The 14,941-nt window shown below is 43.8% G+C and overlaps 1 protein-coding gene across 7 annotated transcripts in view; it reads right to left on the bottom strand.

The window, feature by feature from the left end:
- Nucleotides 1-616: 616 nt before the first annotated feature.
- The window catches only part of Rpgrip1l (Rpgrip1-like), a 92,311-nt gene continuing 77,986 nt past the window's right edge, over nt 617-14,941 (bottom strand). For all 7 annotated transcript variants that reach the window (XM_087594507.1, XM_087594509.1, XM_087594506.1 and 4 more), the window contains 3 exon segments: nt 8,861-8,945; nt 5,386-5,519; nt 617-3,579 (listed from right to left, as the gene is read on the bottom strand). In XM_087594507.1, the coding sequence (XP_087450633.1) occupies nt 3,467-3,579; nt 5,386-5,519; nt 8,861-8,945 (332 nt within the window). In that variant the 3' untranslated portion in view covers nt 617-3,466.

Raw genomic sequence — 14,941 nt, 5'->3', positions numbered from 1 at the left:
ATTACTCTGATATTTTCTGGTTGACCTAGAGGCTGTTTTGTTTTGGAACAAAAGGGATGTAATACTGTTTGCTCCTACTCATGGATTTAATTAGCTGTGGTGCCCAATCTATAATAAATCACGGTTTTAGCTTTTCTTTGTTAAGGCCTTTGGGCATGGGTGACTTACTAAAGCACACTCTTACTGCCGGGATCATCCCTTCACTGCCAATCACTTGGTCATTTCCCAACCCAAAGCCTCTTCCTTGGTGTTTTGTGTTGCACAAAGATCACATTTTCTTCTCGTATTTGTTCACAGACATGATTCACATTTTGCAATCCTGTACATACGGAAATCATTCCACATTCAGCAACAGTGCCAGCTTGACTAAAAAAAAGTTATTTTCCATATCCACAAAAATGTTAATCAGATTCTTGTTAGAACATGTGTAAGAGCTGGTTTTCATTGTCACAGCTCTTGATGTCAGATTACTAAAATAATTTATGTTTTGTTGTGGGAACATTGGTGCACGCAGAGCCCCCCAAATCACATGACCACGTCTCAGCCCACGCTTCTTTATGACACATAGAAATTATTTGTGTTTTGTGGTAACAAATGAATGGCAGGAGCAGCAGAATTTCAATGTGGCCTTTCTTTATTTGATTAAACATAGTCTCTATTTATTCTTAAAAAAACTAATTTAAGTTAAATGGCAACAAACCATGATAATTCAGAAAACATGTTGAAACCAAGAGTGAAGAGAAATGTTCTCTACGTAAACCACACTGTAAACCATAAAACTTATTTTTGTCAACTGCTTCTCATGACAGTGGCTGGGAACTTGACATTTCTACTACAGTAGGCAAAAAACCATGTATAATACACTTGCCCACATGCCACATCACATCTCTATTTATATTTCCACACTAAAAGCATTATAGCTCCCAGGGTGCTGAGTGTATGTGCCGTTCGTTATTGAGAGCTGCATGCTCTCCTCCAGGGCTGTGTCTGTGTGCGCGAGAGCCCTCACTGCCCAGCAATCTCAGCAGAGCAAGCCTGGTTCACAGAGGACAGACAGCACAGCACTTTGAACCAACGGAGATGAACTTTTCAGTGAACTCTGGCTAACACATGTCTAGACAAAGATGCCAGTGGACTTCAAGGGAGCACACTCACTTGGTCTCTCCCTTCAGAACCTGTTAGTCACCATTACATGTGAAGCTAGCATGGGAACATCCGTAGGAGTCTGAGGCTGAGAATTTTAGAGCCAGGATATACAAAGGTAAGGGAAGCCTGGATGATCCACGATTTCACGTGAGGTGTAAATTCTACACAGCCGACTCACTTGTACAAGGTTTTCGGATTAAAACTTCCCTGTCTCCACTTAAAGATGCTAAGAAGCAGCACCATCCCATTTTCGTCCCTGAGGAAAGCATTATTTAGTTTTGGATATAACATTTTAAAACAATAATGCATGCCTCCTAGGAGCATACCACAATAAATGTCTCGAAAACCACTCAGCTAATCCCAGGGTATAATCTGTCTGCTTTAAATTACTGCAGGGAATATTATGGGCCTTAATGACACTGTAGCTGCACAAAGCCAAAGAAAGCTAGAAAGGGAGGCCAAGAAGATGAGCTCAGAGCCAGCTAAAGTGACAACAAACATGTGGTTGTTTACTAGAACTGGAGAGGCTTTGTCTGCAGATGTCTGTGGTCACTAGAAGGTTCCAGAGGAATGAGTTGTTTTGAGATTTTCAGAGTCTGATGAGAGCAAGATTCCTCTTGGAGATGGCGGGCCTGAGGACAGGGATGCCCAATGGTACAGACGGAGTTTATAGAGTTCTGTGGTCAGATTATACTCTACTGGTCCCACAAAGTGCGCCAACAAATTAATATCGTACGGATGTCATTTCAAAGCCTCTCAAGGAGGAGTCATGAGCGAAGCTGTCCGAGCACAGATGGCTCAGCTATACACTGATATTCACACTCGCATTTCTGCATTATAGCTGCTTTCCCTGTTGAACTGTAATGAATTGTCTCATAATCTGTTCCATCTTCCTGCCATTAGCAGGCTTTGAATGTTCACAAATAGGAGCAAAGAACTCATTTTCCAGGACTTTAATCACACAAAGAGGGAATGCCTAATTCTCTAAATGAAATGGTCTGTGATCACTGAAGCAGAGATTTAATATAGCACGGCAAATTAGGTAGATTTTAATAAATTACTTATCTCCCTGAATACTTTACATATGCTTAAAAAGGAATAGCCTGTTTGCAAACAGTGAAAACCCACAGCCTATAAAAATCCTTTGAAGAAAATGACAAATAAAAAAGTAAATTAAAAAATGAAATGCATTATATCTCAGACCCCCAGAGACAATTCTTTTGCAGCACTGATTCACAGCTCCATTAAAAATATCAATTAAACTCTTCAGCGAGACTGTGTAAAAGGTAGAAATTAACTTTTGGAGCTGCTTTTTGAGAGTCTGGATATCCAGATACATCCCAGCATTGTAGAAGCTTGATGTAAGTTTTTAAAAATGATAAAAGGGTCACCTTTCATGTCTAAGCATTTTAGAATTTGAGCCATACTTTATTTTTTCTATGTAATTTAACTTTAATTTGTAAAATATAAATTTCCTGTGCATGTATGTATGCAAGTATGTATGTGTGCATGCATGTATGTATGTAATGTATGTATGTATGTATGTATGTATGCATGTATGTGTCTCTATCTATCTATATCTTCTTTATATGAATACAATCCTGGATCTTGTATCAGCATTAAAAACACACTGATACCACATAACCTGGAACAACTATAATGTTTATGAAAAAAACAAATTACTGGGAGTAATTTAGTAGGTTGGTGCCAAGTCTCCTTCTTTATATTTAATTGATAGAAACTGTGTGCATCAAAGAAAATGCACACTGAGCTTTAATGTGCATAAAGTAGATATTAGCATTTTAAAGAGAAAGATTAACACATTAATCCAAGTAATTTTCATATATTGCTTCTAATAAAATCTTCACAGTATAAAAGTCTTAATGAGGCTAATCAGAGGCGTTCCATTGAGTGGGACAATTAGGGATAACATAAAAAGCATTTCTTTTTCATTGGTTTCCTAAGATTTTAGGCTTTTACTTATGAAAAATAAAAATGGGAACTACTCCCAGTTCTTCATAAGAAAATGATGCAAATGCAAATAGATGTTTCATGCTATCATGTTGCTATAAATTATTGATAAGGTAGTCCACTCAGGAGCACTGAAGTCCTAAGGGGTGGCAGTCATGGGGAGGAGTGGATAGAAAAATAAACAAACACAAAAACTATACAAAACTTGAACATTCAAGCCTAAACCCAGGCGCTCTCCCAGCTCCCCATGAATTATAGATTACATACACCAGTGATTACTCAGAATCTCATCTTTGAGCTTTCATGTGAACATTTTCTTAGAAGTAGGATGCCTCTGGAACAGCTTCCTTCAAGCCTCCAAGTCCTTTCTGTATTGCTCGTAGACAGACCGTAGGGCATGAAGCGCTTCCACGGTCACCTTCAGTTTGCCGATGCTGCCACCATCTGTTCGGGCATCAAGAACTGAGGAGAAGGAGTCGGCACAGGTCAGTGATATTCAGTAGTTTTCTCGGCTAGGCTAGTTCACATAGCTTTGAGATGAACAGTTATACGAGAGGCCATGTGTATGAGGACACACATTTTACAGGTAATTGTGAAGTTTACTAAGTAAAAGGCTAAGGCTATCCCACATGGCCAGAGTTTCTAAGGCTATCCCACATGGCTGGAGTTTCTTCTAACACGCTGAGGAATACTGCAGGGGTATGATACACTCAGTGTTAGGACTGGTCACCTAGGTCCCTAAGGTGACACTTCATTTAAAATAGTGTTCTCTGCAATTAGAAAAGCAAAATGACAGTCCCGCAGAACCTAAGACATCTGAGTTGGCTCTGAGAGAGAAGGTGAGTGGTTCTTGAGTGAGGGCTATCAGTGATGGCCCAAAGGCAGACTATTTAAGTCTTGAGGCTTCTTTGAACACAGCCTGGTCTAATGTCAGGCCAGTCCCCCAGCCCCCGTCAGCTACGGAAAGATATTTGTTAGGTATCCAAACTTCTTTGAAGTTTAATGGAGCCTCAGCCTCAGCGTCAACAGATGATCTACAACCACTGCTCCCAGTAGTGTGCTACTTTAATGAACCTTGAGGAAACCTTCCAAGAACACTTGGTCGGCACATGGGTGGGGAAGGAGCCCCTGAAGGGCAGTGGCCTGGTGGCACCCGGCTTGTTCTCCTGAGCTTTCGTCTTTTCTTGGCGACCACTCACTGGCATATGGCACAGAGCAAGGTATTAAAATGGCCAGGGAATGGTGCCTGGACATTGACCAGTTTCTTATAAGTGGCCCTAGCAGGTGGGTGTTGGCAAAGTGTGATCCCTGTGGTCACACAGGAAGAGGTAGGTCACTGGGCAGAGCTGGCTGTAGAGACTGGTTCTGGTGATTCCTGTCAGACTCTCGGTTCTGGAGTCTTGACTAAAGTGTCATGAGCATTTTAATCTTCTCATCTTTTGCTCTGTGCCATTGAGTCAGATGTGCATACTTTGTGGATATTCCACACATGCTCCTAGTTACTTATTTGCTTTAACTTGGGCAATCATTTGGCTCCATCTGGACTTCCTGTCTGAATCCTCAAGCGTCCAGGATAGGTAGCGTCTACTCTACATGGCTGTGACAGTATGGAGAACCCGGGTCCTCAGGAGGTGCTTAAGTGATCTGACTGTGCCCTCAATAGGGAAATCAACGAGCCCAGCACAAAGTGTCAGAGGGCTCTGCTAACTTGTCCAGTTTGAAGAGGAATCAGTGAAAAGTTTCACAACTGACTGTGCATGGTCAAGGTCTTCCTTGATTATGGTTTAGAAAGTACAGCTCCTTCTGTATGCGTGACATAAGAACAGAAGGAGAAATGAGACACTGCTCTGTCTCACACCTAGCAAGGCAAGGATCTAGGATACAGTTTGTGAGGAAGACCCCATCTGTCAGAATCCTAGAATTAGCAGAGGGGACAGTCCTGCCCTTTGGCTGCAGCCCTGAACTAGAGAGGCCATGAGAAGATGCTGCCATGGTTGAGAACAACAAGTTTAAGGCCAAGCGTCTTACCCCCATCACTAAGAAATGTATTAGCTAGTTCCTGTGAAGCAAAATTGTTTAAAATTCTCTATCAGCTACACAAGGGTAGGGAGGGAAAGGGGGAGAATATAGGGACAGGCAGTCAGCAGCAGCAGATGCCAGCCTGAGCCACGCTGAGGTGTAACAGACCCTCCCAGGCAGTGGAAAGAGGTCTGGACAGAGAGCCTGGGCTTTGGCAGCTGTGCAGACAGAACCATGCTGTGCTCGTACCATCAATGTCTTGCTCAATGATGTCTCTTCCTTTCTGAAACACATCCACGAGGTCAAGGTGAGCAACGCCAATGTCCTCACATTCTAGGTCCTGCTCATCCTCGGGAGGATCACTGACCACGGTGAAGCGCACACTAGGAAGGCACAGGACAGAGGAGGTCACTACCATGGAACACTATGTACTGTGTGTGAAACGGTGATGCCAGTAGAAAGGAAATTGTGTGAGGCAAACATCTTATCAGAACTGTTAGAACCTTGGCGCTCCTCAGCCTTCCAATGGGCACCAATCTCCTTCCCTAAACCTGCGTAGCAACCGGCTCCAGAACAGAAGAACGTGACCAGGCAAAGGGAAGGACCCAGTGTCCACGTCATTACAGCATGACTGAGATTCTGACACTTCTATTTTTTAAGACTAAAAGGATGAAGTGCACAGAGGCCATGGTAGGTTACACAGTCAGCATTTTTGACAGAAAGACGTGTTTCCCTGAATCCCAGCAGTACACAACTCTGGGGCTGGTAGCAAGCAATCTTCCAAATTCTATGTGTTGTCTTATAAAATTCAGAGGCTGCACTGTCGGGGAGCAGTCTGAATGGCCACGTGGAAAAGCTGAGCTCTGCCCGACGGCTGTATCAGATATTCATATTGCCTCAGCGACCTTAATGCACAACCATGGCATCCAAGTTCTACTTTACTTTAGACACATAATTGCAGGGCTCTGATGGAGCTGATTTGAATTAGTGGCTTGTGCAGAGGCCAAACACACTTGGATTGACCAAATGACAGGAATTTACAGTTAAGTACTCTTTTGATATGTCTTGGCAGCATAGCTTAAACCATGGATGTTTGTAAACCTTACCATTTTAAACTCTGTGAAACATATCTATCCTAAATCAGAAACAAAACAAGAAACAGAAAAATCGAAGCCCCTGAGAAATCATGCCTTGAAAAATATAAACAAAATCCAAATGCTGATGGGTGAACAAGACGAAGCCTCTAATCAGCTTGCTGAAGTAGCGGCCAGCATCTCATTCCTTTACAAGACCCTGACTTTAGCTAGGAATAGAATTTGGAGAAATTGGAAAATAGAGATCTCTTAGGTGACAATGGAAGTTACCACCTGTTCACACAGAAGGCACAGAACACCATGCAGCTGCTAGGCGGCCTGAGTGGTTTACAAGCTGCACAGGACAGAGGGGCTCAGTGGGTGCTTAGGGCATTCGCTCTTACGTTCTGGCTTCCACACTTGTACAGGCGTGTGGTGGTGGAGGCATCACTCAGTCTCCCTGGTCTCAGTTTCCTTATCTGTGCAATGGAGGACAACTACACCGAAGGCTAGGGCAGGCTCCTGTGACGACCAGATGAAATGATACAAGGAAGTCTGGGTCACAGAAGGTTAAGTCGGGGGGGAAAGTGTTTTTTAATCAGACTCCCAAATTATCTCCTGATTCCTTTACTCAGTTACAGACAAATGACCACTGATGGAACCAGAAAGGTGGCTGCTCTTGCAGAAGACCTAGGTTCTAGTCCCAGCACCCACATGACAGCTCACAACTGTCTGTAACTCCACTTCCAGGGACGTAGTGCCCTCATCGGACCTCTGCAGGCGGAGCACACACATGGTGCACATATAGACGTGCAAGCAAAACATTCCAGAACAACAGCAAAAATGTTGTCCCAGAACGAATGCAGTTTGGATAGTGCCCACAGACGGCATCCTATGGCGCAGGACACACAGGGAAAAAGAGGCTCTCTGGGGCTGTTTTCAGGTATGTTAGATACCTTGGCATGCAATATACTTTAATCTCAGGCTTCGAGACCATAGCTGCATCATTTTATAAAGGCAAGCTATTACCTTCGCTCAGTGTACATGAATTCTGAGACAACATTTAAAAAATCCTCCTAAGTTCTACAGAAAGGGCTAGCAATATGAAAATGCAGTATTCCTGGCTTTAAATTCTAAAGAGAGCAAAATGAGAGGTCAAATGCAATTCACAGATCTAAGGTATAGATCAGCGTTGAAACTCCTCCTTCACATGGACAAAGGCAAGGACCTGGTTTCCACATCCAGCATTAAAATAAACAAACAAAACCAATGGAAGAGGTAGAAAGCTCAACTCAAAAGGGAAGGAGGCCCACTAGATGAATTTAAAAGCTGAGGCTCAGACGCACACCTGGGGTGGGCAAACATCACATGCTCCACAGCTGTGCCTTCCTGCAAGGCTCTACTGCCAAGCCCAGCCTTGCTAGCCCTCCCATCTTTCCCAGAATGCCCTCTGTGTCATCCTTTTGCCTGGCATTCCATTGGCCTGGAACCATACGTCTTTTGACTGAGTCTCTTCAACCTTCATAAAATGTCACGTTTTCAGATTGCCTTCCACTGTTATCTTCTCTTTTAGCACTTAAATTGTTCAGTTTCTTTTCTTTCTACACTTTTATGGGTCCTCATTATGTAACTCTGGCTGGCCTGTGGCTTGTTCTGTAGATTGGACTAGAGATCCACCTGCTCCCAGGGGCTGTCTTCCGAGCACTAGGACTGACGGTGAGCGCCACCACACTCAGTGCCTGCTCAGTGTCTGTCCCTAATCATTGCAGATGTAATTAATTATTTACTTGTCATTATGGCCTGTCCTCCTCATTGGTGGGTTTTCTAGGTAGAACTCTTGCTAAAGAAAAAGAAGCCAAAAAGGAACTTGAATCAGAGTCAGAACCATGACCTAATATTAATAATGAAAACCATTTTTTGATAATGTATTTGTTTTCATTTTATGTGCAGGAGTGCTCGCCTGAATGCCCCAGGTGCATGTGGTGCCCGTGGAGGCCAGAAAAGAGCACTGGACTCCTTGGGATTGGAGTAGATGTTGTGAGTTCCAAGCTGGTGATGGGAATCCAACCCTGTGGGGTATGCAGGCCTTTCCACTTGTCCAGGGAGAGTGGGGACCCCTCGCTGTGGCTGCCAAGTTAGCATCATTACGGAGCAGGCTGCCTCCTGAATACGGGCGGTCTCAGACTGGGAGCTAAGTTGGGAAGTATTCAGGAGCACTTAGAACCAGAGAGAACATTTCTTAGCGCCCCCTGGCTTTGGCTGGGGGAAGGAGTGCCCTCCCCTTCTTCAGCATAGGGCAAAGAGCTGCCTCCCAGTATTCACTAGAGAAGCATTTCCCACATGCTGTCTGCACTAGGCTTTTGTGGGTTAAAAAAGACAGGGATATTTGGGCATTTTTAAAGGAACAATGCTGGGATGTAGGAATTACTGCCATTCCTGTACTCTTTTCTCCTTTTCTGTTTCTGCAGTGCCTGGAATTAAACCTAGTATCTCACTCATGCTAACCACGCACTCTACCACTGAGCTACCCAACCCCGATGTCATTTCATTGACAAACTTCCTTGGAGGTAACCAGACTTCAAGGAGGGGCTCCAGCCTTCCTGAGAGCAAGAGGACATAGAGATGTGCTCTTGTGGACTTGCTGTGAGTACCTTCTGTGAGGCAGTTCCCGCCTTTGCAGTACGGCTTTTAAGACGTCTCTCACCGCTGGGTTGTTCTCTTTATCCAGGTAGAGCACTGCAGCAAAGACAAGTCCATGTGAGAAGCCACCTAGGCCTATACTGTTTTTAAAGACACACACACACACACACACACACACACACACACACACACACCCCATGCCACCGTGCTTGTGTGTCTAGGAAGTCAGAATCGAATTAGGATGGTCATGTGATGTGGTGTCATGCCACTGACAGGTTACATGCGCACTGTCGGAGAGGATACACACATCTCAGAGTGCTACATTGCTACCTCTACCAGCTATGGCTCTGGCAGGGCTGACTGAAAAGCTGCGGGTCTTTACTGCTGTGGATCTGAGGGAGTCACAGCCCTTTTCTTCACCTGAGAAGCAAGTGATGACGACCGTGTAAGGTGGCATGCTCATCCTCCCTGACAGCCTCCTCTCCTGACACCACACGCTACAAAAGGCATCGAGTAAGCAGGTGAGGAAAGCCACGGCTGATGGGACAGTGCACGGTGGGACAAGGCAGCGGGGCTTTCTGGTATGTGAAGACTGTTCTGGTCCCGGCACACAGGAGTGTGGCTGGAACAGATGAGTGACTGTCAAAAGTGCCACCTGGTGCTTGGGAGTTGGCACGGGGGAGAAGACACTCCTCTCCTACGTGCTAGTCTGGGCTTAGAGCTCTCTTCCAGCCAGGTCTCAACCCAGTCACGGTCAAAAGTGCATGTAGGGGCAGTGCTGATGTGACTGGAGCTCCTGCTCCTTCAGGTTCCACTGGGAACAAACACATTTCACTACAACACTTCTGAGTTCAGCTGCAAATGGCCATGCAATGGAGTCATTCAGCTGCTTGGCTGTGGGACCAATCTTAATCAGAACCCAAAGGTGTGCCCTGAGGGATGTAGGGACATACAGCGGAAGACAAGGAGGTAAACAGTGGCTCAGGAGAGAGAGAGTAATCATGGCAGCCCAGTAGCCAGGTTACCCAGCTCTGGAGAACCAAGGTCACTGTCCTTACAGGACACTATACTGTGTGAGCTACCAACATTAACAGAGACCAACACAAATGGTTCTGGTGTTTTCTTTGTCATTGCCAGAGGTCATCTTAGCCATTAGACCTTACCAGTGCTGCGGGTCAGTACCTCAGCTTTAGACTGTCAGTTTATTAAACTAAATGGATTTCTTTCCAATTCAATATGTGGCTTTCATATGTTCTCCCACTTCAGGATCCTAAAGCTTTTAGGCTGTACTGGTTACTAACATTGCGGGCCAGAAAGTGAAGGTAATTTAGAGGACAACCGAGCTGGGTGGTGTGACGGCCCAGTGGACAGAAGCACTTGCTGCCACAGTTCTGGAGACCCAGGAGGAGTCCACGGGACGCTGCAGGAAGGGGAGAACCACTTCCCAAGGGCTGGTCTCTGACCTTCACACCGGTGCCATGGCACACAGACCTCCACACTCTCTCCCTCACTCACGTAATTTAAACACTAGAACAAAACAACCCAGGGGAAACACTGATGAATCTCTACAGCGTTTCGGACTAGCCCTTGCCATGACATGAACTGTTACTCTTACCAGATAATAATTTATGTCTTTGATACAGAAATACAAATAATTTCTTCGTATTAAAAACCTCTGAATTTCCAACTCTGGCATCCAAAAGAAAAGGGCTTTTTCTAAATTTAGAAGGATGCTGTCGTTCCTCCTCTGCTCTAGGGTCGTCCGCTCATCTCAGCGGAAACTCTTCCTGTTCATCAGTAACATTCGTCCCCTTTCCACCCTGGGAACCCTTCACTTCCCGTCTCCCGACTCCCTCTGTGTGGGTCACTTTCTGCCCCTTGTCTCTGCCCTGTTTCTCTGGGCAGGGGTATTTCCAGGCTCGAGTCAGCGGCAGCATGCATCGCACAGTGAGAATTCCACCTCCATTACATGCACACAAACATCTTGTTTTCCAGTCACCCCGTCAGGGACTTTCGGGTTGTTCCTACTGCTGTGTCAGGAGCAGTGGACACAGCGGGCTCTGTGCCTGTGTCCTCGACTCCGATTCTTTCTGCTATTTACACAGAGGGAGAACTGCCGACACACAGACGTTTAACCTTTGAAAATAAACCAACTCCCAGCTATGTTTCTGCACCACCCCACCAGGCAGCATTTATTCAGTGATGTTTATGCACTGGGCACTCCACTCCGCCACAGGGTTAAGAGGGAGGTTGATCTACATTTCACAGATGACTAAGCAGACCAGAGAAGGCCAGAACTCTGTTAGAGCACATGGAGCTGGCGCCTGCGCTCAGTGGCCTAGAGCTCTCCAGTGTGCCTGCACCTCCCTCCTCTGTAGCTATGCTTTTCCTGGCACTTCAACCAGGGCATTTCCTGGCTGGAAACGGAAAGGTCTGTAGCTAAGCTGGGCAAGCCGCCTGCTTCCCTGTTCATAAACTGATATCGACTAGACCCATAAAGCTGACTAGAACATCTTGGTTGACTTCTTAAAAACGTGTTTTCAAAAATAAAATTCTAGTTCCTAACAATAAGTTTAGTTTTCATAAAAGCACACCCACTTGGAATTGTGCCTGTTTGTATAAATATAGTCTAGATTGGGCTTCTGATTTTGGTTAGTGGTTATCAGGGTTTAACACACATCCCTGCTACTTAGATGGCTTGGTTACAGATTACTTGGCGTTCCATTTCAGATGAAGCATGTTGGCAGTACAGCCTAAGCCTCTGCAGGGACAACACTGCTCCTCTTGCTGCTACTGATGCCAGTCAGGGAACCGCCCACCAAGAACATCTCAGACCAACGTTCCTTTGCCCAGTTCTTACAAATGGGATCAGGAAGCATGGAATACTCTACATTGAATGTTGTGGGAAAACGGGGCACTTTGGCCCCCTAGTGTTATGACATGAGTCTATGATCCTGTGATTTATATGATCCAAGATTTATATGGGATTCAGAAAAAAAGGAGGGTATTTTTACACCGTTTAAAAAGTAATTGTGTTACCCAGGAAGTGGTGGTGCACATCTTCAATCCCAGCACTTGGGAGGCAGAGGCATGTGGGACTCTGTGAACTTGAGGTCATCTTGGTCTGTAAAGCAAGTTCCAGGGCAGCCAGGGCTACACAGAGAAATAATGGCTCGAAAAACCAAAACCTAAACCAAAATAAAACTAATTTCCCCAAACAGTTACAGTGCTTAACTCCTATTTCCACAAGAAATCACATTTGTCTAGAACTTGCTAAGTTTTGACATAAACTCCACAAGCACATCCTTAAAAAGATATGATAGTCCAAGCTCAAGATCTTCAATTAACACACCCAATTTAATATGTTTCAGTCACAGAAAGGAGGAAGTTCTGTTAGCTGTGCTAATACGAATGGGGCGGGGGCTGGAGAGTACTATGCTCGGTGCAGTAAGGTGGGCTAGCACAAGTGGGATCCAGGGAAGATGATCACAGAGAAGCTGAGAATAGGACACAGGTTTCTAGAGGGATGAGGAAGGCTGATCAACATGTCCCAGGTACTGGATAAGAGAAGTAAGTTCTGGAATGCTATTGCACTGTAGAGAATGACTGTTCCAAAGAGGAAAGGATTATAAATATTTTAACCACAAAGAAGGAAAAACATTAGCAAAACCAGTAGGCTTAGTCTGATTTGAACATTACATGTAAATTAGAACATCATGTGGTACCCTATAAAGATGTATAGCAATTTTTTTACTGTTATCTTCTGGGGTTCAGGGTCTAAGCTTAGGGCCTCATGCTTGTTAGACAAATACATTAGCACTGACTACACCTCCACTCCAACATTTATAATTATTGTGTCAATTAAAAATACAGTAAAAACATCCCTTACTTTGGGATGCTGGATAAATTTCTAAATTCTCTCTCAATATCAAATGCAAGAAGAAATGCAGATGGATTAATTATAGAAGGTGTGAACTTTGAATCTTTGATAACTTTTATATTAAAATATTATCACCCCTGTAATCGTTCTCTTTGCCAAATTTCTCTTCCTATTAGTAACAAACTCTGATGTTCTACATCCTTTTCATCTTCTGAATTAAACTTTAATTGTTCCAGAAGATAGACTCTCAATCCTCAGAGACTGAAGGTCCAGATCTGCACAAGTCTCATGAAAACCTCCGCCAATTTCATTAATCTTTCTTCTTCCGACTGTCAACTCCCCAGAAAGCTTTATTCAGCCCAGACAGCACTCCTCAGGCCTACCATTAATCTTTCTCCCCCAAACTATTTTCTTTACTCAGCATTCTCTGAGTAAAATTTTCAAGCCCAATAAAATGCAAATGTTTTATTCTTGCTACCAGTGTCTACCAAGTGAATTGAGCTTCAATTTTTAAGGTAACCCTAACCCTGAGAAGATAGTTCTTATATGCAAATGGAACTGTCCTTAACACCTCTTCATAAAGACTATGATTATGAATAATCTTCATAAAGACTATGATTATGAATAATCCTGGGGACTGCTGGTTTATCCCAGTCATCAATGTACCTAATTTAGACCTTGACATGCAAATTCCTTTTGTGTGACTCAGATCACCACACAGAGTCAAATCAGAGCTGGGTTCAGTGACCCTCTCGGTGGATAAAGAGTTTGCACAAGAGTGTATCCTAATTGTGCCCTAAATCTTCCATTGGATTTCAAAAGCCAACTTAGAAATGAAATGACCTTCATTAACATTCAGTAAGATTTGGGGGGAGTAAGGCTGTATTACATTGACTTTCTTTAAGTAACAAGTGGATGGTAAATCAGTACAGTAATGAGTTACTTTAATGTACTTGTCTATTAACCAAAGGTCCGAGACCGTCCCTCTGCAGCAGTGAGACAGATATGATGATTAAAGTGTACATTAAAAATCCAATAAAACAGAACAAATATTTCTACTTCTACCTAAATGAAAATAACTACAAACAAGATGGGTATGTACTTCTCACGTCTGCTGATGGCCTGGGACTTGGGTTTTTCATCCGAAACACCAGTGTCTAGATGCTGAGTGTACCCCTTCCCCCTGCTTACGAATGGAAAAAGATGCTCCGGTCTCAAAATCAGTCAAAGCCCAATAGACAAGAATAGAAACTTAAGTATAATAAACACTACTACCGAATTCCTTCAAGATTTTTTCCCCATCAAATATCTAATTCCTTGGGAACATAAGCAACTGCTAAAACACCAATCAGATGCCTTGCAGTAAAGGGAGGAATAATGCAATCTGGCAATGAGGTCCCCAAAAGACCTCTACAGCTCTGTGCACAAAACCTAGAAGGCTTCAGCATATATCATAGGTTTGATCCAAAGATGGATTTGATTCTAGGCAAATGGAAACATCTGTTCTGTTACGTGGCCACATTTCTCAGTGTATAGGCAATTTCTCAAGAACATTTTGTTGCCAGTCTAGACAAACACTGTGCTGCTGACCTTTATATAACACAAAAGCCAAGTCCATCTCTTTCCTGAGGATATCTTCATTAAAATTAATTGAACATCTATTTTACTAGTGCTGACATTTGATTTGGCTTTATTTTCTGGTGCTGTACACTGAATATCTTTAGGAAACCTGAGAAAATACTTCTGGGCGTGTTTCTTCTTATACGGTTTCTCAAGACATTGGTTGTTAGAGTTTGAACTGGGAGGGATCTTAGGACTCACTTTCCATTTAAATAAGTGAAGGAACTAGGGGACCAACACATCTGGACTAAGCTCACATACCAGCAAGAATTGTGCACACAGAAAAGATCTGAGCAGATCTCTGGGTCCCCAGATTACTACCTCAATAATGAATGTATTTACAAAAAGGCCAGTGGTTCTTTGTTTTGCTTTTTTTTTTTTTAAAGATTTATTTTATTATATATAAGTACACTGTAGCTGTCTTCAGATACACCAGAAGAGGGCATCGGATCTCTTTACAGATGGTTGTGAGCCACCATGTGGTTGCTGGGATTTGAACTCATGACCTCTGGAAGAACAGTCGGGTGTTCTTAACCACTGAGCCATCTCTCCAGCCCTTGCTTTTGTTTTTTAAGTAGGCACGATCATCTGT

The sequence above is a fragment of the Rattus norvegicus genome, chromosome 19 (genome assembly GCF_021556685.1).
Source record: "Rattus norvegicus strain SHRSP/BbbUtx chromosome 19, alternate assembly SHRSP_T2T, whole genome shotgun sequence".
NCBI lineage: Eukaryota > Metazoa > Chordata > Mammalia > Rodentia > Muridae > Rattus > Rattus norvegicus.
Note: the sequence above shows the minus strand (reverse complement) of the source record. Positions and strands in the feature narration are given on the sequence as shown.